The sequence below is a fragment of the Phocoena sinus genome, chromosome 1 (assembly GCF_008692025.1).
Source record: "Phocoena sinus isolate mPhoSin1 chromosome 1, mPhoSin1.pri, whole genome shotgun sequence".
In the NCBI taxonomy this organism is placed as follows: domain Eukaryota; kingdom Metazoa; phylum Chordata; class Mammalia; order Artiodactyla; family Phocoenidae; genus Phocoena; species Phocoena sinus.
This window is the reverse complement of record NC_045763.1, coordinates 184,837,214-184,860,190: the sequence shown is the minus strand read 5'-3', so window position 1 is coordinate 184,860,190 and position 22,977 is coordinate 184,837,214. Positions and strand designations below refer to the sequence as shown.

The 22,977-nt window shown below is 60.2% G+C and overlaps 1 protein-coding gene across 5 annotated transcripts in view; it reads right to left on the bottom strand.

Annotated features, from left to right (window-relative positions):
* The window catches only part of NAV1 (neuron navigator 1), a 207,807-nt gene that overhangs the window by 132,940 nt on the left and 51,890 nt on the right, over positions 1-22,977 (bottom strand). For 4 of the 5 annotated variants that reach the window (XM_032628923.1, XM_032628937.1, XM_032628945.1 and 1 more), the window contains exons 2-4: positions 16,801-16,970; positions 13,192-13,929; positions 8,847-8,950 (exon numbers count right to left, since the gene is read on the bottom strand). In XM_032628923.1, coding sequence (XP_032484814.1) covers positions 8,847-8,950; positions 13,192-13,898 — 811 coding nt within the window. In that variant the 5' untranslated portion in view covers positions 13,899-13,929; positions 16,801-16,970. The remainder of the gene's footprint in view (positions 1-8,846; positions 8,951-13,191; positions 13,930-16,800; positions 16,971-22,977) is intronic. The other variant, XM_032628931.1, reaches the window with a different exon arrangement.

The window sequence follows — 22,977 nt, the reverse complement described above, 5'->3', positions numbered from 1 at the left end:
GACCCCCAGGCTAGAACACGGGACCTCCGTTCCTCGGCAGGGGAGCCGGGCGTGCACAGCAAGACACTGGGTTCCTGCTGTTCTAAGCACCCCGCCCAGGCCCCCTGAGCGCTGACGCCCTCCTTCTCCATTTCAAGCCAGAACTCCGTGATGGCGGGCGGAGGTGAGCTGGGTGGCTCCCCAGGGGAGGACTGCCCCCCACCTTCTGGTATCAGCCGCCACAGAGGCCAGTGCTGACCCACACACAGCACTCGGCCTCCATCCCCCGCCCCCGGGAGCCTTGCTCTCTGATGCTCTCCTACCCACCCTCTGGTCCAGGCCGAACCCCACGCCTGCGCCTTGGCTGTGTCTGCCCTTCTCCCCGATGCCTTCTCTTATATGAATTCAAGTCCAGTTCACCCTTCAAGGCCCAGCCTTGGGGCCGCCTTCTCTAGGAAGCCTTCTCTGACTACATCCCACGCTTACCTTGAACTTTCCTCTCTACCGATTATAGTCAGGGTGCCACGTAGTCAAATTCTGCCCAGTTGTATCCTAGGGAGAGATCCTCCCCCTCTAGCTAAATTGTAAGCCCCCCATTATAGACTGCATGTTGGTATCCCCCCCAAATTCATAAACTGAAACTCTAATCCCCAGTGTGGTGGTATTTGGAGATAGGGCATTTGGGAGGTAATTAGGTCACAAGGGCAGAGAACTGGCAATGGGATTAGTGCCCTTATAAGAAGAGGCACCAGGGTGCTTGCTTCCTCTGAGCCAGGTGAGGACACAGCGAGAAGACGGTTGTCTGCAAGACAAGAAGAGAGCTCTCACCAGGAACTGAAATGGCTGACACCTTGACCTTGGACTTCCCAGCCTCCAGAACCGTGAGGAATACATTTCTATTGTTTAAGCCGCCTGGTCTTCGGTACTTTTGTTAAAGCAGCCTGGGCTGACGACGACGTCTCCCTACATGGAGCTGTTAAGAAGGGCTCACCGGGCTTCCCTGGTGGCGCAGTGGTTGAGAGTCCGCCTGCCGATGCAGGGGACGCGGGTTCGTGCCCCGGTCCGGGAAGATCCCACATGCCGCGGAGCGGCTGGGCCCGTGAGCCATGGCCGCTGAGCCTGCGCATCCGGAGCCTGTGCTCCGCAACGGGAGAGGCTACAGCAGTGAGAGGTCCGCGTACCGCAAAAAAAAAAAAAAAAAAAAAGAAGGGTTCACTGATGCTTGTGGAGCCGCGGGGAAGGGGGTCTTTACCGCCACTAAGCACTTAGCAGACCCTCTTAGACCTGTCACTTGCACTGTTCCGTCAAACCCTCTGAAGCGGGGACTCTCATTATCCTCATTATACAGAGAAGTGTGCTTGCCCAAGGTCACCCAGCAGGCTGCTGGTGGGATCAGGATTTGAACACACATCTGCGGATCTCACAACTTCCCACAAGTTCCTGCTGTTTCTCAGGACTTGCTCAATAATTGCACGTGATCCCAAAAGGGGGCCTGGGTCCTGGAGGGGGTGTGGGGATTGGGAAGGACGACCTATCCAGCCAGGAGCCCGGATGCCCACCGCACCTGGGGTCTGCCTGGGTCCAGGACTGCAGTCACACTCGGACTGGCCCGCAGAATACTGGGGCTGGGGGACAGGGTGGAGGATTCCTCTTATGGCCCCTTGTCCACAGCACCATGGGCCCTTCGTGGCTCAGCCTCGGGACCTCTGTCCTGAGACCCTTGTCACTTGCAGGGGACCTGGCAGCCCCAACACATCCAGGACCCCTTGGGGACTTCCTTATTCCCGAGTCTTGGGGGTCTCGGGTTCTCTTCAGGACTCGCTATGTGGCCTTAAGAGAATGCCCACACTCTCTGCCCTTCAGCTGGTCAGGAAGTCAGGTCGGGGTGGAGGTGGGCTTCCAGCAGGGAGAGGCAGGAGGAAGCACCTGACCCGGAGGACTCGGTCTGAGTCCTCCTGAGACCTGCTCCCGGCTAATGCAGAGACCAGGGTAAGAAGTCTGATGTTTCCCACACGGGCTTGGCTTCTATGTCGCCATGGCAACCGTGCCCACACACCTGCTGGGCCTCAGAGGAGCTCTGCAAGGCCCAGGTACACCATCCTGAGACCAGGATCAGCCATCGGTTGTCATGGCAACCGCAGGCCTGAGAGGTCGGGGGTGGCGGGCAGGAACTCTAGCCAGGGCAGGGGGAGGGCAGCGTGTGCTGGCTGTGCCCTGTGTCATGTGGGATGGAGACCCATGAACTGCCTGTACGGGTATGTGTCCTCTGATGCAGGCGAACCTACAGTCCACTTTGACCCGTCCGTGCAGGATTGGCTGTTCTAAGGTCAGAGGAAGCTCAAAGATAATCTTACTCAGTTTTCTGCTTTAGGGCAGACTGGTCCGTTTGTAATCAATCCTATTACCTTGCTGTGGGCCAAGAAACCCAAAAGCCAGATGAGGAAAAACACAAGGCCCAAACCCAGGTTGTCTGGCCAGCGCTGTGATGATATCACTGCTGCAGAGAATTTCTTAGTCTGGGTTCCCAGCCCAGATACAGAAGGCCCATAAGACCAACCAGCAAATGCAAGTTTTGTGTTGTGAATACGTCCATTTGTCTGGGAGGCGGATTGAGTGTCCACCAGCTTCTGAAAGAGGTCCTTGATGCCAAAAAATTAAGGACAGCTCTAAGAGAAAGGAGAAAGCTCTGCCCACCTGGGCCAGGGAGGGCTGGGCCGGCTGAGTTAACGAACCTGGCCTCTTCCTACCTGGAGATACACTCCCATCCGGTGTCTGCTCAGATGGCACCTCTATTAGAGTTTTGTTAGGTTTTGAAACAAGGCATTAAACGTAACAGAAGAATGCCATGGCTCCTGTCTCAAAGAACGTTAATGGACTATTCACTGGTGACCACTTGGCACTTACAAACCGCCCTGCGGATGCCCAGAATACCCACTGGTGCGGGCAGAGGATTCCACCTCCCTATAGCCCGACCTCATCCCCAGACGCTTCCCTCCTCTGCTCCCCGCTGCACACGCCCGCAAGCTCCGCCGAGGCCCAGCCTCCCAGGCGGGAAGGATGCAGGGGCTCACGGGGTCCAGCTCCTGCCCTGGACTGTGAACCTGGGCTGCCAGGCTCCACTGCCCCTGGGCCTGAGCCTCCCTCCTGCCGCAAGTCCCTTCCCTCTCTGACCTCAGCCATTCTCCCCCCAGAACCTGCTGGCTTCCCTCCCGCCCTTTGAGAGAAGGGACGGCTAGGTGCTTCTCTGCCCTCCCCCCCACCCAGGGCTTGGGCGACCCCACGCCCACCCACCCTCCCTCTGCCCGGACCCTTTAATTATCCTCAGCTGCCTCTGAAGCTCCTGACCCCTAACCCAGGAGACATACACAGGAAGGCAGGGTTTTGATTCGGGCTGCCTCTTAGAGGGCTCGTGTGGATGAATATTATGACCAGGGGTGATTCTCAGCTTAATCGTCCTGGTCACTGCGTCCGTGTCCCCTCACTCTCCACTGTGTCTCCCAGAGCTCCTTCTGGGCGGGCTGCTGGGCATCTTGTTGTGTGTGTGTGTGGGGGGGGTCTCTCAGCGGGGACCCTAATCCTGTAATCACAGAGGTGGGGGAGCTGTGGGCAGGGATGCTATGCGCCCATTTCTGCCCATTCAGTGGTACCCAGGGCGGGACTGAAGCCTTGCGTGTCACTGGCTTGGAGGGTGCTCTCCACCTGCCTGGGCCTCCCCAGAAGTTAGGAAAGGACGAACCCACCTTTGCCCGCAGGGAGGGGGCAAAGCCTTGTGAAACCAAGTCTTTAAGGGCAACCCTGGAGGTGAGGTCTTTCCACCGGTCACAGAGGGACAGTGGTGGGAGCCTAGCAAACAGCTCCTCCCACGGCTGAGATTTCTAGCTGACCCGCGACCCCGGCTCCCCGGATAACTGCTCCGAAGTTGTATGGGGTGGTCTGATTTGGAGAGATTCCCAGTGACCAGGCCCACCTCCTCCCAGTAAGCGTCCTTATCCTCGGGACCTGCCCACGGCCCACAGGCACACGGAGGAATGAACGGGGGTAGGATCTCCTAGGAAGAATGCAAGCAGTTCATCTGAGGCCGGAGAGTTGAATCTCAAAGCCCTGCAGGGAGGAGCTGAGTCCAGGACAGACAGGCATGGAACACAGGGGAGAAGCTCCAGGAAAACCACAGGGGATGTTTATCACCTTCCCTCCCACCATCCTTCCCAGCGTCGAAGACCTCGGCTTTCCCAGCACTGAAGGTGGCCGCTGCTCACATTCTCAGGGGGCGTCCCGAAGCCAGAGCTCTGTCCTCGCTCACTGGGATGCACGCACACTGCAGAGCTGGGGCTTCTCCACCACGGGGCCTCTGTGCAGCTCATGTACAGTTGCACAGGCCGAACACTGCACAGCTCGACAGCCACAGAAGTTCTACTGGGCAAAGTCTGTGCCTGCTTTGTCCCTGGATGTACCCATGTGCCTAGAGGAGTGCCTGACATGTAGTCGGTGCTGGATAAAAAACTGGTGAATGGGTATAGTGCTCTGGAGTTGGGCAACACAGGGGCCCTGTGTTCTTGGGCGGAACAGGAAGCAGGGAAGCTAGGCCCTGCCAGCCCTGTGCATTGCTTTTCGAGCGCTCGTGGGTGGTAGTCCCGGGGGGCCTGGGCTGCCCAGCCTCTGCTAATTTTGACCCTCTACTAAAATGGGCCGAATCCACTGCCTGGAGGTGAGCCCCATTCCCAGCCAAATGCTGACGTGAGAAGTCCCCCAGGCTCCCCGCTCCCCCTCCCCTCCTCCAAAGAAACAGAATCCAGATGCCTCCAGTTTTTAGGTACCACACCCCGGCCACCCTGGATGACCTCACTACCTGGCCTCTCCCTCTGCGGCCCTCCCCGAGCCAGGCCTGTCTCACTGGTCATCTCACAGCCTCCCCGGCCTCCCTCGGTGCCCAGGACCTGGGACGTGTCCCCTGCCCCCAGGGAGGTCACGGCAGGGATGGCCCAGAGCGTGACCTCGGAAGGCTGGGCTCCAATCCTGGCTGGGCCACCTTGGGATGTCACCTACCCTTCCGTCACCTGTAAGGTGGGCACATTAGGAATGGCCCTCTCCCCACCCCAGGGCAGCGGCAGGTCACGCCCAGCATGCGCTGAGCGGCTCCCGTGTGCCGGGCAAAGCTTCTCGGTGCTTGGCTCGCACGGGTGTGTGTTATCCCCACAAAACCCTTGGAAGAAGGTGTGGGTGTCATGACACAGGCACAGAGAGACTAGGAAGAGGCCAAGCCCGCGCAGCCAGCAAGCAGCAAGGCCGCGATGCCAGCAAAGGTGTGGGTCCCCACCTTGCCCAGGTGTTGGGAGGACTCGAGGCGCGTAGGGCAGCGCCTGGCTCAGAGGAAGCCCAGTAGAGTCGGCACTGCCATTCAGTGTTACGATTACCTCCTGTCCCAGGTCCTGGAAGGCTGCTCCATCGCAGACGCCTACTCTGTTTATCCCTGAGCTCTATGCCCCTCCAGCCCTACAGTGGCCCTGACCCGCCTGAGCCCTGACAACACAGCTCATAGCGCCTGCCCAGAGCTTGCGCTGTGTTTTCTAGTCAGTTGTCTGTGCATCCTCTCTCCACGGATGGCTGGGACACAGGCCCGGCTCAGCCCGAAACTCCCCAGAGGGTGGAAACGTAAAGTGGGGTCTGGGGGCGCGGGTGGGGGTGGTGTGAACGCAGCATGAAGGACACAGGCTTGGGAGGCAGCGGCATCTCGAGCTTGGCTCAGGTCCGGGGAGGGGGTGGCGGGGAGTGGCTAGCGGGGACTGGCTCACCGGCCCGTCCCCTTCCCGCCGCCTGGCAGTAGTGAGGGAGACCCAGCTGAGCTTGAACCATGCAACCGGCAGCGGACGAGAAGGCAGGGGTGACCCCGGAAGAGGGTGACCTGGACTCCGACCCTAGCGCTGCGCATCCCTCAGACAAGCTGTTTGCGTAACCTCTCTGAGCCGAGCTCACTCATCTACAGCAGAGCAATGGTTCCGCCTCAGAGCGTGTGTAACGTGCTTACAGAGGACTTTGAGCCTGGTGCCGGGCCTTGCACACAGTAAGTGCTCAATAATAGCTCATCGGCATTTGGTCCTCCCTGCATCTGGGGAGTCCGAGGCAGTGGTCCCAGTTTCAGCTCAGCTGTCGCGAACCACGCACGCTGCCCTGAGCAGGCCTTCCTCCCTCCCCGGGCCTCTCTCTCCCCAGTGAAACTGAGACCGGGTTTGGGTGAAGCTATAGTCCGTTACAGCTTTGACCCCCAGGGCCTTCGAGCCCAAGTCCTCTGCAGTCCCGAGAGAGCCTGGTAGGCATGCGGCCACCTGGGGGCCCCGAGCAAACCCTCCCCAAGGGAAGTTCCAGCCTCGCTCCCGCCCTGGGAAGACACACCAGATCTGGAGTCTTCTCTCCCAGACCCACACGACGTGGAAAACTTGCTTGTGGCTTAAAGATCGAGTCACCTCAATGACAGAGAGGGATACGGAGAAATGCGAACAGGCCCAGCACGAGGCCAGCTCCCGGGCCCCTTGGCCTCGTGTGAGAAGCCAGGCGGGGGCCGGACGAGGGGGGCTCGTTCCCCAGTGACACGTGGTGTGAGGACGAGAAAAGGCCCCTTCGTTCCCTGCCCACTCAGCGCTCACACACGCCACGAAGTGGAAGCGATTAAGACGCCTGTGTCGACCTTGGGGCGACCCTTCCGGTCCCTCGCACACGGCCTCACACGTGGGCGCCAGCGACATGGGCCCTGGCTTCCCGACTCTCCAAATTAAGATCCAACGGCGGCCCAGGCACTGTTTGTGCTGACGGCAACCAAGGGGCGCGTCATCAGGGGACCAGTGCCAGGCTCTCCCTGGCATAGCTGGGTGGGCACGGGGAGGGTCAGGGCACCAGCACAGTTGCCCCTACACTGCCCGGGGCAGAGGAGGACAGGGCAGCTGCCGGTGGATGGTGGACGGACACTGGGACAAACGAAGGCCACGCCCAGCACCCTGCTTGGTGGCAAGTCATCATGGGAAATTCTCTTCCTGCTACACAAAGCTGGCTCCCTGGTGGTTTCTTGATTGAATGAGAGAAGTAACAAGTGAGTGAGGCCCTCCTTTCCGACCCCCTTCCTCTCATCTCCTCTGTTTCCTCGGGCTCAGAGAACAGAGCCCCTCCCCCACGAAGCACAGGCAGACCCCAAATCTCTCCCCGTTCCACCTGTCAAAGAGCTCGGGGGGGTATCCTTGGCCAAGACGGACACCGTGACCACAGCTACAGCCGGAGCACAGGTGGCGCGGGGGCCTTGCCCACATCCCGGGAGGCTTGGGGGAGGCGGGGGGCTCTCTTCTCGCCGTGAAGCCCCCCTCCCAAGGCTGCCCTGCACCACCACCCCCAACAGAGAACCCCCCCTGCCATCCACCAGACACTTCCCATCTAGCTGGCGAGGGGGGTCCTGCCAGCCGAGCAACCCGGTGCTCCCGGGGCCAGCGTGCATGGACGTTAGTGTGAAATTCCTCTCTGCGCACGTGGCATGGCGACGGTGAGCGGGCGCCTGGGTAGCCAGAGGCCGTGAGGCCCTAATGATGTAGCACACACATAAGGAAGCCATTACACTCGCAACACTGCAGATGCAAAAATAGAGCTTGCATAGTTTCCTGGTTACCGCATCCCGATATTCATGGGCTTTTGGTGCCAGCGAACTGAGGTCTCCTTCTGCCCCTGCGGTGCCCTGCTTCCCCTGTGCCTGTGCCGCTGTGGAAGCGCATGGCTGGCTTTCTAGACGCCCGTCTCTGCCCCACGAAGCCCCTCGGCAGGGCTTGCCGTGGAAGAGGGGCTGCTGCCGCTCCCAGCACTGCCGGGGGCCAGGCCGGCAGAGGGCTCAACAGGGACCCCCGACCACCTGCCGTGCAGGGAAGGCAGGAGCGGCCACCTCCGGCGTCTGGCGACTTCAGGGTCAGGCTGTGCTCTAAGCCCCAGCTTTGCCCACTGTGAGCAGGGCCCTGAGATGAAGCTGTAAGACAAATCCTGTGGACCACCTCAGCTCTGCCAAAGGCAAGTTCATTCCCGTCCTGGGGCAAGCGACCCTGCTGGGAATGAAAGTATGGAGCTGGTTCCCGGAGTCTCACGTACCTCTGGGGTGACCACAGCCATCCTCCGGGGATTTTTTTTAATGTTCCAAGAAAATCAACACACACACACCCAAGCCCCGCTAAGAGTTTAGACTCGGACCCCTTTAGAACCCAACCCCCGGACCGTGAGGCACTCACTCACCCCTCACCGTCCCTCCATCCAGAGACCCCCCCCCACTGAGCACCTGCCGTGGCCAGAGGCGGGACGGGCCCTGGGAACGGCCGTGCCCCTGCCCTCGGGGGAGACCACCGTGTCGAGTTCTGGGGTCCTCTTGGCAAGGCCCACATTCTGCTTCCCAAGGTGCGTTAGCGGCATGACACGCGTTGGGGGCAGGTGTGACTACGGGAGGCCACAGGGAAGTGACCCGCAAGGGAGTGGCGGTTAAAAGTGGTCCTGGGGGAGGGGGCGGGTGTCAGGCCGTTGGGCCCAGCCAGGTGCCCAGCACCTCCTCTGTTCTGGGCTGGGCTCGGACCTGGCTCTCGGTTATCAGTCTCCCAGCTTGTCACTTTCTGTCAGGGCCTCGGCGACACCCACCCTGGGCGTCGGGTAAGCAGGGAGCCCGCTGGCTCCTGTGCTGCCCCGAGCTTGCAGGGCTGCTGGGTTTGGTGGAGCGGCCCTGTGTTGAATCAAGCACAGCACGGGCTCCGAGTGCAACTGACATGCCGGTGCCTGGTTGTCAAGCGGGGCCGCTTCTCCCCTGTGGGCAGTGGGGAGAGTGCTGGCACACCAGGAGGAGGTCACGCCCCCAGAGCACTTACCCACGCACGAGAGGCTCTCCTCAGTCCTGCTGGGGGGGCCGGAGTAGCCATCAGCAGCCCAGGTGCCCTGGCGGAGGGGGCCAGGCTCCGGATCGGTCTGCGCCCTGCGGGACAGAGAACGGTGGTCACGCACGGCGGAGGCCGCCCTGGCCTCGAGCCTCTCCCCTTGGAGGTCAGTTCTTCCCCTGTGGTGCTCTGCCCCCCACGCTGGGCCGGCCCCCCCAGTGGGCATATGTGCGCCCCTTCCCCTGGCAGGCAGCGGGCCTTCTAGGCAAAGTTAGGCCAGGGGCAGGGGTGGCGGCACCCGAGGGCAGGGGGCCACCTGTTGCCCCCGGGAGTCACCCTTCAGGGTCCCTGAGTCCCGTGAACGCAGGGCATCCGCAGGGCGGAGGGACCCCTGGTAACTTGGGCTTGCGGCCTGTGTCCTGCCCTCAGGCTGCCCTGTGCACCCACGCGAGGGGCTCCGTCTGCAGCTGAGGTCACTGGCCCCTCGGGAGAGCCCAGGGGGCCCGGACCCCAGCGTCCAGGCAGCAAGGAGGTCGGAGGAGGAAGAGGGGCGGGCTAGGCCGGGGTCACCTCGACGCCCGGGGGGCCGAGTCCTCGCCCGGCCTGCTGTGGCAGCAGGAAGGAAGAGCGAGGTCTCCAGGCCCCATCTCCCAAGTGCACACAGGCCTCCGAGCAGAAGCCCAACTGTGCAATCGCTCCCAGGAACAAAGGCTCTAGGAGCTTTTATTATAGGCAATTACCCAGGCTCTCCAAGCCGGCTGCCTGCCCCGCCCACGTCCACAGCTAAATGGACCCTTTGGCAGCTTGGTGCGGGGGTGGGGGCGCGCAGGAGGAGAAATCGATGCCTGGCCTGGGCCGGGGCGGGGCGGGGTGAACCTGCCTCCCTCTCTCTCCAGTTTCCAGCACCGAGATGGCCGGGACTCTGGCTGTGTAACGCAGAGCAGGTCTCTCCACTCTGGGCCTCACTGGGTCACGGGGTGGAAGAGATGCCCTCGAGGCCCGGATCGGCCTGAGAGTTCAGGGCTGTGGGAGGTGTTTGCCCGCTCTCAAAGCCACGCAGGCAGCCGGGAGCCCTCGTTGCCCTGGGAAGGATGGGGTCACTCGCCATGGGCTACTGTCAGTTAAATGTCGAGGGGCCAAAGAAAAACTGGAATTGCTAGGTTTCTTCAAAGAAATGAGCATAAACCTGGATTGTTAAAATAAGGGACGCTAGGGGCTTCCCTGGTGGCGCAGTGGTTGAGAGTCCGCCTGCCGATGCAGGGGACGTGGGTTCGAGCCCCGGTCCGGGAAGATCCCACATGCCGCGGAGCAACTAAGCCTGTGAGCCACAACTACTGAGCCTGCGCTCTAGAGCCCGTGAGCCACAGCTACTGAGCCCGCGTGCCACAACTACTGAAGCCCGCGCGCCTAGAGCCTGTGCTCCGCAACAAAGAGAAGCCACCGCAATGAGAAGCCCGCGCACCGCAAAGGAGAGTAGCCCGCATGAAGCAACGAAGACCCAACGCAGCCGAAAATTAAATAAATAAATAACGCAGTGTATGGGGGGAGAAAGGGGATTCTAGGCCATGCAGAAACATTTCACCGAATAACGTTACACACATAAAGAGCTAAGCACCGTCTGACCCCGAGCAGGCAGGCAGGAAGCACGGCTACAAACAGGAAGACCTTGCTGTAGTGCTGACTAGCACCGTCATCGTGAGCAAGGGTGAGTGAGGGGCACACGGGCCGGAGCGCCAGCCCGGGTCAGTGAGGAAGCAGCCTCAGCTGCTCCGACCTCAGGAGCTGCACACTTTTACCTCCTCTTCCTGCATCTCCCCTGCACGGCCAGGCCCCCGTGTCCCCTCCCTTCCCAGCCAGAAAGGACAGCACCATCTATGCCAGATGTTGTTTGGAGGTTGAACCAGACAGGAGAAAACCAACCAGACGCCGACACTCCTGACCCCGTTAACCGCACCCTCCTAACTGGGGTCTGAGTGGAGGCCACCCGGGAGGGAAGGGGAAACCCCTTGGGGAAAGAAACCCCTGCTGGGGCTCTTCTCCCGGGGGGGGGCAGAGGGCAGAGGGCAGTGAGGACGGAGATCTGAGGGAAGCAGACGGTCCCGAGCAGACCCAGACCGGAGGGCGTTTTGCACCTTCTCTGTCCCGGGAGCCGGGCTGCCCAAAGGCAGGCTGTGCCTGGTCGTGCGGAAGGGCCGCACCCACACCCTTGAGAGGCACTGGTTGAGGAGACAGGGAAGACACCTGCTGGATTCGTTCCCCGGAGAAGCAGGTCAGGCAGGAGGGGCCTGGGGATGGGGATTGGAGCCCGACAACCCCAGCTGCTGCAGTGGGCTGGAGCTTTGCAGGGCGCAGGGGTAAGTTTCCATGCAAACAGGGTGTCTGTGACCCTACAGGGCCGATGGCACGTGCTTGCCGGGGTGGCCCAGCCCAGCCCTCAGCAGAGGTGCCCACGGCTCTCACCTGTTGCCTCTGGGGTGTCCCTGGCCCCAATCTTCCCCTGCCCAAACCACAACCCTCCTGCAACCCTCACCCGGGGCCTAAAAGGGGCAGGTCGAGGAGGCAGGATGGTGAAGACCCCTGCTGACGTGGTGCAACACTTTTCTGTTTACAACCCAAAGAGGCAACAGATGTTTGCTGAGCGGAGGAAACCTGTCTGTTCAGGTCACATTGAGACATTCAGAGGAGAAAGTCCTGACCTTACTGGAGGATGTCAGATTCTACCTCTGCCAGGGGGCTTCGCAGGGTAGATGATGTAAAACCTTGAACAGCTGAACGCCTGGACACTTTCCCCCAAAGATGGATTCAACAGGAAGAAACTCAGGGAGGAGAAGCAAGTCCCAGAGTCCGCAGGGAAGCGGGTCAGGGATGGGAGAGGACCAGCCCCAGGAAGGTGTCTGATCAGCTTATGAATGGGAGTCCAGGAGGTCACGGGGAAGAAGTGTCAGGTGTGCCAGGCAGAAGGGATGCTCCGAGGGGCAGGGGTCCCCGGGGCAGGCCTGCTCCCGTCGTGGGGCAGCCGGGATCCCTGCAGTGCCTGGAAGCTCACTGCCGGTGGGTAATTTGTGAGCCTCTCCAGTTGCTGGAAAGTTCTTCCTCCTGAGCTTCAAGAGTCTCTCTACCTTCTAAGCACCACGACGTGGATTCAGGGCATTGGAGCCGCATCAAGTGAATCTAAGTCAGCTTACAACACGACAACCCTTCACGTCTTTCAAAACAGCTCTCAGACCCTCTCTCAGCCTTCCCCTTCCAAAGCAAACTGCTTCGGCTCCGTTAATCGTTCCTGTAACACCTTTTCGGATCCCTCACCGACCCGTCCGTCTTCCTCTCCATGTATTTTCGTGCACCAGTGTCCTTTTAAACTGTGGAGTTCGTAACTGAATGAATGCAGTGCGCTGGAGGAGGTGGGACGTGCAGACGAGGTGTTGGGGCCCAGCTGTCTGTTACATGGTGAAAGGGAGCCCAAGACCTTTCAGGGTTCAAGTCACACTCTTAGCTTCGAGGGAAACGTGCAGCTCCCCTCACCAACCCCAGCCACTCCAGCCCGGGAGACCCAGTGTCCGGGGAGCGTCTCCACCCAAACTGTGGGAGAGCTTGTCCTCGAATCAGCACAGAGAGAAAACCCAGGACGTTCGGTTAGCCGGGAAGGCACTTCCTTTGCATTTGAGCGTCTCTGACCCGTGTCATACTTAGGAATTAGAATTTCGCTTACTTCAAGTGGCCATTTCAGTAAAGAGTTATATTTTTATGAAAGAACCACAGTTGATGGAAGCATTTTTCTGTGCTCTCCACTTGTGGTGTCTGGAGAAAGCAGGACAGGCTAGCTTGTTAACCATGCTGGTATGAACGGTGGCCTGGCCACTGCAGACGGTGGTGACGTGGCCCAACGTGACCACGTCAGAAAGAAGCACGTCCGAGCGCCCTGGGGACAGATACGCACAGGCAGTGTGGAAAGTGGAGACAGAGGGCAGCAGACAGGCAGGTGCAGGGCATCAGTGGGGGCGGCCAGGGGGGCCGTGGGGGTTTCAGTGACCACGGGCTGGAGGCACAGCCCGTCACACGCTCTCAGTCTAACTCAGTGGTGGCAGCTGTCCCACTGGTGAGTTGGGCAAGACCGACCTGCCTACCCGCCTACCCAGGTAACTGGCTCTTCAGCACCCACGGCACCCTGACGCACGGCCGTGTTGGGGGCGCCCTCCTGCTGAGCCTCTTTGTGGCGGCGTCCCCAGAGTTGGGTCCAGGTCCCCCTGTTAAGGTCCTAACCCCGCCCCAGCTCTCTAGGCCCCGTCCACCTTCTATTCTCTCCACCAGCCCCCCTCCCTCCGCGGGCTCCGCAGCTCACCTGTAGCGGAAGGGGGCCACGGTAGCGGTGACAGGCTGACTCTGCTGATGGACCGAGGAGAAGCTGATGACCCCCGGGGCGGGCGGCGGGCGTGCGCTCCGCACGGGGCTGCAGACCGGGGAGCGAGGCCCCGAAGCTTCCCGGGCATCGAGCTCCGAAGACCTGGGGCCCCCGGAACTTTTGTAGGGTACATCTCTTTGATCTTTTCCTGGGTGGTTAGATGGCTTTCGACCTTCGGGAGCTTCTGCATGAGAACTGGTGCGGGAGGGGCTCCTGCCCCGGGTCTGGCGGGTCAGAATCCCTTCCTGGGCCACCCTCTTCTTTCCCTGAGTGCCCTGCGTCTCCCCAGCGCTTCTGCACCCAGCCCGGCTGGAGAGGGCTGCTTTGGGGGTCGCCCTGGGACTGCTCCAGGGGGAGCAGGCGAGGCCTTCAGCCCCCTCAGCTGACTCCCTCGCTGCTCCAGAGGCCTTGGGGGAGCCTCTCCCCCGGGAGGCCTTGGGAGACGAGCCTCTGGAAGGGCCCCCCGGCTTGCCCAGTCTTGGCGAGGCTGCCCGCTGCGGGCTCAGGGCCAGGCCGGCCTGGTGCGGCCGCAGCCGGGGAGAGGCGGCCGGTGTATGAATCCTGGTCTGGGAAGCAGCTCGAGGCACAGGGATGGAGGAGGCGTAGTGAGGGCGGCCGGCAGAGTTCACACTGGCCGTCCCGTCCATGGTCAGCAAGGCTGGCGGCAGGGCTACTGTGCTGTGGAGAGTATGCGGACAGTTAGGTGGTGCCCTAGGGAAGGGGCACCGGGCTCCCGAGGTCACATCCTGACTCGGTCTCGGGCCCAGCTCGAGGCGAACCCCTCTGCCTCTTGCAAACACACACGTGAAAGTGCTCGGGGATTGTAATGCCCTGTACAAACGGGGTAATCTGACCTTGACTCCGTTCCTGTCCACCCATCAGGGCCAGACTCCCCTCCCACAGCCCCTTCCTTCTTGGATCTCTCATTGTACCTGAGTCTAGAATGTTCTGCCCACGGTGAACCGACTCCCTGTGCCCCCAGCCTGCTCCTGCCACCTGCCCCTTTACCTGATGCCCGGCTCTCCCCCAGGACACCTCTCCAGTGGACTGTAATCTCCCAGATCCCACTGGGCGCAAAGGCGGGGCAGCCCATCACAGTTACAGATCCTAAACTTGTACCCCCGCCCTGGTCAGGGCCCTGCCACCTGGCTCACACCAGCCTCTGTCACTGACGCCACCCCTCCTGGTCCCTCCCCACCGTCCCCACCCACCCACTCTGTCCCTGGAGATGTGGGCACCCAGCTCACAGCCTTTCTTCCTAGCCCCTTCCCTACCCACCTTCTGACCTGGGCAAACTGACCTCCGCCCCCTCCTCTGGTCTCAGAGATGAGTGTCCCGCCCTGAGATAAAGGCAGATCCCTCTGGGCACCCCCTGCCAACTGACCCTTCTCTCTTGGACCCCGATCTACGAATTACCCCATCTTTCTCACGTATCCTTGACCAGCTTCCCCTCCCCGCCACGTTAATGAATGAATTAATTGATCTATTAATGGCTTTCATTTCAAAGGGAATCCGAAGCCGGCTACAAAGACACGGAAAATCAACTCCAGATGAAAGAGCTCCACGTAGAAAATGAAATCATGAAAGAATGTGCAGAACATATGCATGGATGGTCTCATAATTTTGTTGTGGGAAAGGTCTTTATAGCATCACATCAAAGGTAGGAATCATAAAGGGAAACGCTGATAGATTTCAGTTCATAAAAATTAAAATCCCTGAATGGACAGAAAAGCCCTTTCCAAAGGTTCATACCGTGAATATATACTCGCAACATATATAAGAGACAAGGAGTTAATAATACCTTTACATACAGGGAGCTCTACCAAATCAATTAAAAGCAAACACCCTGTAGAGGAAGGGGTCAAAGGGTTGAACGAGAAGTTCATAAGATAATAAATACATTTGGCCAGAACATAACAAAAACAAAGGGCTTCATTAAAATTGAAGAGATGAAAATTAAATGTTATCGTTGGTTGCTGTCAAATTTCCTATCTCTTAGAAAATTATAATTTCCAGTCGTGGTACGAGTACAGCACCACAGGGCCCTGACACTCGGCCATGGGAACGGCCCCAGATCCAGAAAATTATCCTTGGGGAATGATGACAGATGTGAGCAAATGTCTATACCAGGAGGATGCTCGCGGTGACTTGGGTGGAGATGGAGACAGGGGAGACTGGCACAGAGGAAAGGCCACCAGAGCATGGCAGGTCCACCTGAGGCCACCGGGATGTGCCCTTCCCTGCTGTGCAGAGAGCTGCCGGCCACAGCACGGACCACAAGCTAGACTGTAAGAAGCCAACGGAGACCCTCAAGCGTTGATGGATTTATAGGACTGAGCTTGAAATGACCGTGGGAGTCTGTCTGCTCTGCTGACAGATGGCGTAATTTCCAAGAGACCCAGAAATGCCGTGGCCCCTCCCCCTTTCCTCTACTTTGCCTGTCCATGACTTGGTACCAGTACTGGATGAGGTGAAGCCCCCCCACCTCCTCTGGCACAGAAGGAAGGCAAAGCCCGGTGTGACCAGGGGGCCACAGCCGGCTGCCCCACCCCCAGTGTCTGCCCATCACCTGGACCCACAGGGCGTCATGTCCACGGCTCGCCTGACCCCACTTCTGCCTCGTGTACCCCCTGACCACCCACCAGCCACAGCCTGGAAGGTCACTCTGAGTGGCCCCCACCTGCCCACACTCTCTCCTGCAGGGCCTGCCGTGTCCCCAGCCCCAGCAGGCCCAGGACAGCCCTACAGGAGGGCCTGGGAAGTGCTTTCGTAAAGGCACCCAGAGGACGTCAGGCAGGTGCTGCCTGCAGCTGCGAGAATTCCAGTCAATGTGTTAGCCTCTCCACGCCCAGTCTGCAAAATGAGGGTGGGATAAAACCTGAAACCACAGTCGGGTGGGGAAAGAGGGAGTCTTTAAGTCAGGAAGAGGACACCGTGCCTCAGCCTGGCCTCAGGACCTGCAGTAGACCCTCCCCTGTGGAGGTGAGAGCAGGTTTGCTCTGTCACCCCTCCTAGCCACCGCCCCAGCGATCAGCTCCACGCATCTCTGGCGATGCCTCGTAGGACCAGAGGCCCGAGTGCGGACCTGCTCACAGGCTCACGTGGACCTGAGCTGCTGACTTTGGCCTCGGACACAGGGCTGAGCCACACGCTGACCAGCAGGGCCAACCAGCTGACCACCTATGAGCAGGGCCCCAGACCACAGCTCTGCATTTCGGCATCCCCAGGTTCAGTCCCGCACAGGTGGGCACAGCGCCACGTGACCCGCTGCTGCTTCTCCCCTCAGCCCCAGTGGGGGCACGAAGCCACGTGGTGCCCCAGACCACCCCTTCTGGGAGCTGTATCTGCGAGGGGACCCGGAACCGCATCCTGACTCTGCCGCGTCTCTCCTGGGAGCCCCGTCCCGTCCGGGTGGTGCTGCCCACGAGCCCCACTCACCTGCACGGTCCTCGGCGCACCCCCAGCTCCCCTCGATCAGACCCTCCGCTCCCCGCACCCAGGGGCCCCTGCCTCTGGGCCCTGAGGCCGCGCAGGCTGCCTCTTCCTTACTTGCTAAAGGAGTAGATGCCGTTGCTGTTTTTACTCCATCACCATTTCTTCCAAAGCCAGACGGGAAGAGGATTCATACTGGTCCAGTGGCAGGTCACAGCTGGGCAAGGGCGGGGATCGAGGAGGAAGACCCCGGGGTTACAGGTCTCCAGCAGAGGGCGGGGGGGTTGCTGGGGAAGAAAGGGGAGAGATGTTCTTGAGGGTGGGTTCCTGAACCCCGAGGACAAAGGTGCCTCCATGGCACCCGAGCTGTGTTCTAAATGGACCAAATGATCTGGGGGACTCCCGTGCCCACCCCGGGCTCAGGCTCTCCTCCGGAAAATGATGGGACCCCCCCCTCTGCCTCCCTGCTGCCCTGCTTCCTGTCCAGAGCAGGCTGGATAAGGTACGGGGGCGAAGAGGTGCGCTGTACTGGCCCCTGTCCAGGTTCTCAGCGCCAGACAGAGACGTCCCGGAGAAGCAGGACGGTCGGCCTCTTTGGGGCAGGGCTCTGTTCAAGCCACGGTGCTTGGCGTGACCGCTGCTCATCCCTTGGGATGCCTCCCACATGTCTGGGGAGCCTCAAGGGCAGGAGGCTGGTGGGGATGGCCGTGGAAGCAAGGAGCCCGCTTCTTGCCGTGTGCGTGCGCGTGTGCGTGTGTGTGTGTGGTGTCGGGGTTCCTACCAGGTCCCCTGCCCCTAAACACGCCCTTTCTGCTCTTCCACCCTCCAAGTGCCCTGATCTGAAGTTTCACGCCACCTCGGTGAGCGGACTGAAGCCTCGGGGGTCCCTTAGCGCTCTCGTTCTGGGGTCCTCATCACAAAGCTCATTGCAGCCACACAAGGACCCACAGCAGGACCCCTGTTTTCGCTGACCGTGGTGCCCGGGACCCCCGAGGGCTGAGCTCCGGGTTCTGCTCTCAAGGAGTTAAGTCTGCTGGGGAGGAAACACGGCCACCCTCATCACGGCACGGGCGTCGTGTGGACGGACGCGAAACCAAGCGCCGTGGGGAGCACGTGTCACAGTCTGCAGATGAGGCGGGACCTGGGAGGCTTCGGGAAGAGGCAGCAGCGGGGCTGGGGTCGGTCGGGAGTGGTTTCGGGTCTGGGGAGCAGAGGGTGTGATGGCTGATCCCAAAGCCCACGGGCTGCCGGCGCCCCTGCAGCCCCTGCTCTTCAAAGTGACTCTGGTGGGTGGTAGGTAAAGTGCTGGGTGCAAAGCTTGTTTAATGATGGTGCCACCTCAGGCAACTTCCATAACCTCTGCTTCCTCATCTGTGACATGAGGCTGAGACTAGACCTGCCTCTCAGGGTTGCTTTGGAGACTAAGTTAGTTATAAGCGTAAAGAGCTTAGAACAGTGCCTGACAACTAGTAAGGGCTACAATCACAGGCGCCCAGCGATGGAGACGGGGCCGCCTGGTCTCCCAGAGCCCCCAGCAGAGCAAAGGAGGATCAGAGCCCCTGCCAGGCCCGGCTCAGAAGCCCGCGGCATCAATAGGAAACACGCCGTCCACGTGGATGGGACGGCACCCAGTGTCCATCCACCGGCAGAAGGGACAGGAACACGGGCGAGGAGGGAGTCCAGCTCTAGAGTCAGGAAGAGCTGAGTTCCAATCCTAGCTCTGCCTCGTCTTGCTATGTGGTTGTAGAGAAGTTACGTAATTTTTCTGAGCCCAAAGACCTCACCTGCAAGAAGCAGTCTTAGAATGTTGTCAAGATTAAATGAGAGAGTAAAGGTGACGGACCCAGGAGGTGCTCAAGAGATGGCAGAAATGGTGTTAAGAACAGCTGTCCTCCTCCCGGAAGGGAAGGAGACAAATTCACGTGCCGAGCGGGACAGTGTCATGGGTACCAGGGGAGTTGAGAGGCTGGGGCCTTCGTGGGTGGGGCGGCCCGGTCCCAGCACCCCACCCCCAGCAGGCACGTTCCCCTCCCCCCACCGCCAAGGGCTTCGTGTGTATCAGCTCGCAGTTGCCCCACTCCACAGGCAGGGACACCAAAGCACAGAGACGTACAGAAGGCGCTGGTAGTCACACAGCCAGTAAATGGCGGCATCACGTCGGGCCGAGACCATCGAGCTCTGGTCAGGGCTCTGCCTGCCCCGTCTCTGCTGCCCGCCCGCCCCCAGGCCTCCCCGCCGACTCCCTCCCGCCCCCAGCCGCCCATCTTTCAGCTGGAACCATTCTGGCCCCCCGCCCCAAGGGGACAAACAGAGCTACTGGCTCAAGGCTCCAAAGACCCCAGAACCAGGACCCCCTCTGGCCTATGCATGCTTCGCTCAAGCTCAGAAGGAGGTGAAAGCGGGGGCGGGAGGGAGGCGAGGAGGGCGGTCCCCCCAGGTCTGCGGTCGCTGGGCAACATCTAGAGGCCCTGGTGCTGACCGGACAGCTCCTCCCGCGGGGGCATGAAGGGGCCGCGTCTGCGCGCTGTGAACGCAGCCGGGGTGCCCCTTTCAAAAGGGTCAGAACATTTAACCACAGCACTCAGAGGTGGGATGTGCCGAGAGACAGAGAAAAAGACAAAAATAAATACACAGAAAAAGATATTTAAAAAAGGAAAAGCCTGGGAGGTGGGACTCCCGGGTACTGGTCCCATGAGTCCCACCGGGACTGCGTGAATTGGGGCAAATCATTTCTGTTCCCCGGTGCGTGGAGAGGGAGGAAAAGCTGCCTCTCAGGAAGAAGGGGGAAGGCAGCGGACTGGCGTGTGGAAAAGGGCTCGCTGAGGCCAGCTCTGCACCGCGGAAGGTCCTGGAGGCAGAGTCCCCACCCCCTCACCCCACCCCCCGTGCAGGTCCGGCTTGTGGTCCTAAGTGAGTTACTTGTCGTGCTCCCTCATCTGTACAGCTGGGTTCTTCATCGTCATCCCCATCTTATACAAATCAAGTGAGTAATTACAAGAAAATCACTTAAGACAGTGCCTGGCCAGAAAAATCACCGAAGAAATGCTAGTTAAAGTCAAACAGGTCATCAGCACAGGGTTTATCCCTGTTCTACCCAGATTTCCCACCGGAACCTCCGTCACCCATTCCAGTCCCAATAACATAAACGTTTCCCTCTAAACTAAATTTCTACACCCTTATTGAGTATCTGTGGGACAGCCAGTTTATACGGGATGGGGGTAGGAGGGCTAACAAAGCCAGACACGTTCAAAGTAAACCTTGGGAGGTGTCCTTTCTCCGAGGCCCCTCGAAGCTGAGGTCCTCCTGCAGGATGAGGAGGGACGGCCCAGGGGCGACATTTCCACAGGCGGGAAGGTGGGCGGAATGACCGTTGGGGGCCGGAAGCACAGACAGATCCCTGGGCTGCAGCGCTGGACCACGGGCAGGTTTCCTACCCCAACTGACACGTCGGTTCTTCCACCCTGGAGCCCTGACCTCCCACGGCCAAACCCAGCTCGGGCCTCACTTTCCGGTCAGAGGCCCAGTCTGGTCCCCAGAGGCAGAACCACCCCAGGGGACAAACAGGCAACTGAGCTGCCACAGCCCTCGGACAAACCCCACAGGTACAGTGACCCTGCTCACTTGCACCCACCATGTCGGTGCAGGGACACACGCAGCTGAATGCACACATGCTCGCTCACACACACACCCCACACGCGCCTACACGCTTAGATGCACACACGCCCTGCCTCCGGCTTTCTGCCCTCTCTCCGTGTCCCTTGCATGGCTCCCCTTCGGCCCATTTCCCATCCGGCCGGGAGGTGGGGACACCCTCCGTGTCCTCCCGTCCTGGTCCATCTCCAGTGCTCACAGGCTCTCCCTGGAAAAGTGGGCCCGACCCCCGACTGTGTGCACACAACTTTCATCCCACGTGTGTGGGCCCCAGACCGTGTCCAGCTCACACGCGGGCTACGGACGAGGAGGGAGCCAGGGGAGCATCCCTGTGCGGAGAGGAGGAAACGCAGGGCCTGGGCGCCTCCCAGCCCTCCTACCCCCACCCACACCCACGCTCTGGCTCCACAAGGGACCCAAGACCAGGCGTCATGGGGGGCTCCCAGGGCTGAGGACAGGCCTGCAACACAGTTTACTAAACATTCTCTCTTGTTCAGCCTCTAGCCTCTGCCCGAGATGACGGAAGACCTGAGCTGTGGGTGGGCACTGGGGCCGCAGTAGAAGGATCTCAGGCCCCCCCCCACCCGCCCCTCCTCTTGGCCTCTAGACCCGGCTTTGGACTCCAGCAAACTGGGGCGGGGTGCCATTCAGCCGAGTCTGGCCCTTGGCAGAGAAGGCAATCACCCCGGTCAGCGTGGAGAGGACAGGATGGACAGCCAGCGGTGTCGTCACTTCCAGGGGGCATGGGCAGACTGGGCACCGCGCTGGCAGGGAGCGAGGAGAAGGGTCTGCTGGCTGGGACTTGGCAGAAGGTGGGGGGCGGCTCAGTACAGCAGCGCCCGCCTGGCTGGCTCCTGGCTCAGAGTCGGGGCCCGACTGTCCCCGAGCGGTGGGACTCAGCAATCCCCTCCCCATCTCCACCCCCAGAGCTGGGGCTCTGCCCACACCCTCGGGGATTCCTTTAGCCTAGAAACTGCAGACAGCTCTTCTTTCTGGCCAGATGGCAACAAGTTCTCACAGAGGAAAAAATGGGACCGGCTGTGATCATCTCGGGCGACGTGAAATAGGTCAGTTTCCTGGCATTTACAGTGAGTGGTCAGGCTCGTGCGGAGACCCACCCAGCCCTGTCCCCGGGTCAGCTTCCCAGGACCGAGCAGCTGCCTGGATCTGCTTCCCAGAGAGGGTTCTCCAGCCCTTGGGGTCCTGGCTGAGTCCAGGCTGGGTCCAGGCCGACAGGCGGGAAGAAGGGAGACCCCAGAAAACCCGACAGAAGAGGGGCTCGCCCACCCCCTCAGAATCTCTCTGGGCTGGAAGTCCTTCCCAGGGTCTAACCTCCACTCTTCCTGCCCAGGGTCCAGTTGCCTTCCTGGTCCCCATTCGGGGGGCTGTCTCTCTGGCCTCTGAGAGAGAAGCCCACCCAAGCTCCGGGGAGGCCCCGAGCTGCAGCTGAAGGCTCACGTGTGTCAGCTGGGTGGCGTTTTTTACTGATCTGATCCATGTAAACGGCTCCACTGTCAGGATCCTTGGTTCCTTTTCAATTAGCCAAGAGAAATGACTTAGTGCCAGTGAAAATCAATGATTTTAAACTGCCCCACAGGGACTTCCCTGGTGGCGCAGTGGTTAAGAATCCGCCTGCCAATCCAGGGGACACGGGTTCGAGCCCTAGTCCGGGAAGATGCCACAGGGCAACTAAGCCCGTGAGCCACAACTACTGAGCCTGAGCTCTAGAGCCCGCGAGCCACAACTACTGAAGCCCGCGAGCCACAACTACTGAAGCCCGTGCACCTAGAGCCCTGTGCTCTGCAACAAGAGAAGCCACCGCAATGAGAAGCCCGCGCACCGCAAAGGAGAGTAGCCCCCGATCGCCGCAACTAGAAAAACCCCGCGCAGCAACGAAGACCCAACACAGCCCCCAAAGTTAATTAATTAATTTAAGAAAAAATGCCCCACTAAAACAAGAGTGGATACATGTGTATGTATATCCCAATCACTTTACCGTACAGCAGAAACTAACACAACATTGTAAATCAACTCTACTCCAACAAAAAAATTAATTAAGAAAACCAAACTGCCCCACAAATCACAGGGGGCTGGAGGTCTCCACTGTAAGTGCCTCCAGGGAGCTGAGCTGGCCTGGGGAGCACGTGCAGCCCAGAGCGAAACCCCTCCGGGGGCTCCCAGGGCCCCTGTAACGCAGACGAGAGCTCGGGGTCTGCATCACGAGGGTGCAAACGCCCAGACCCCGGGAGGTGCCCCATGACCGTCCTGCCGCACCCCGTCTTTCTCTCTCTCTCCCTCCCTTGCTTGTGACGCCCTGCAGGCCAGTCAGTCACTAGCCAGGAGAGTGGGGACGCGTAGGCGTTTGCACTCTTAGAGAAGAAGCCCACAGCTACACAGACCTACCGCTTACCCTGAACGACAGCCGTAACTTCTGGGAACTTATCTGGGGTGTTGCTCAGGGCCTGGTTCTGCCATTTATAAACCGTGTGGCTCTGCAGAAGTTACTTAAATCCTTCAAACTTTGGTTGCTTCATTTGAAAAACAAGGGTAGTGGGCTTCCCTGGTGGCGCAGTGGTTGAGAGTCCGCCTGCCGATGCTGGGGACGCAGGTTCGTGCCCCGGTCCAGGAGGATCCCACGTGGCG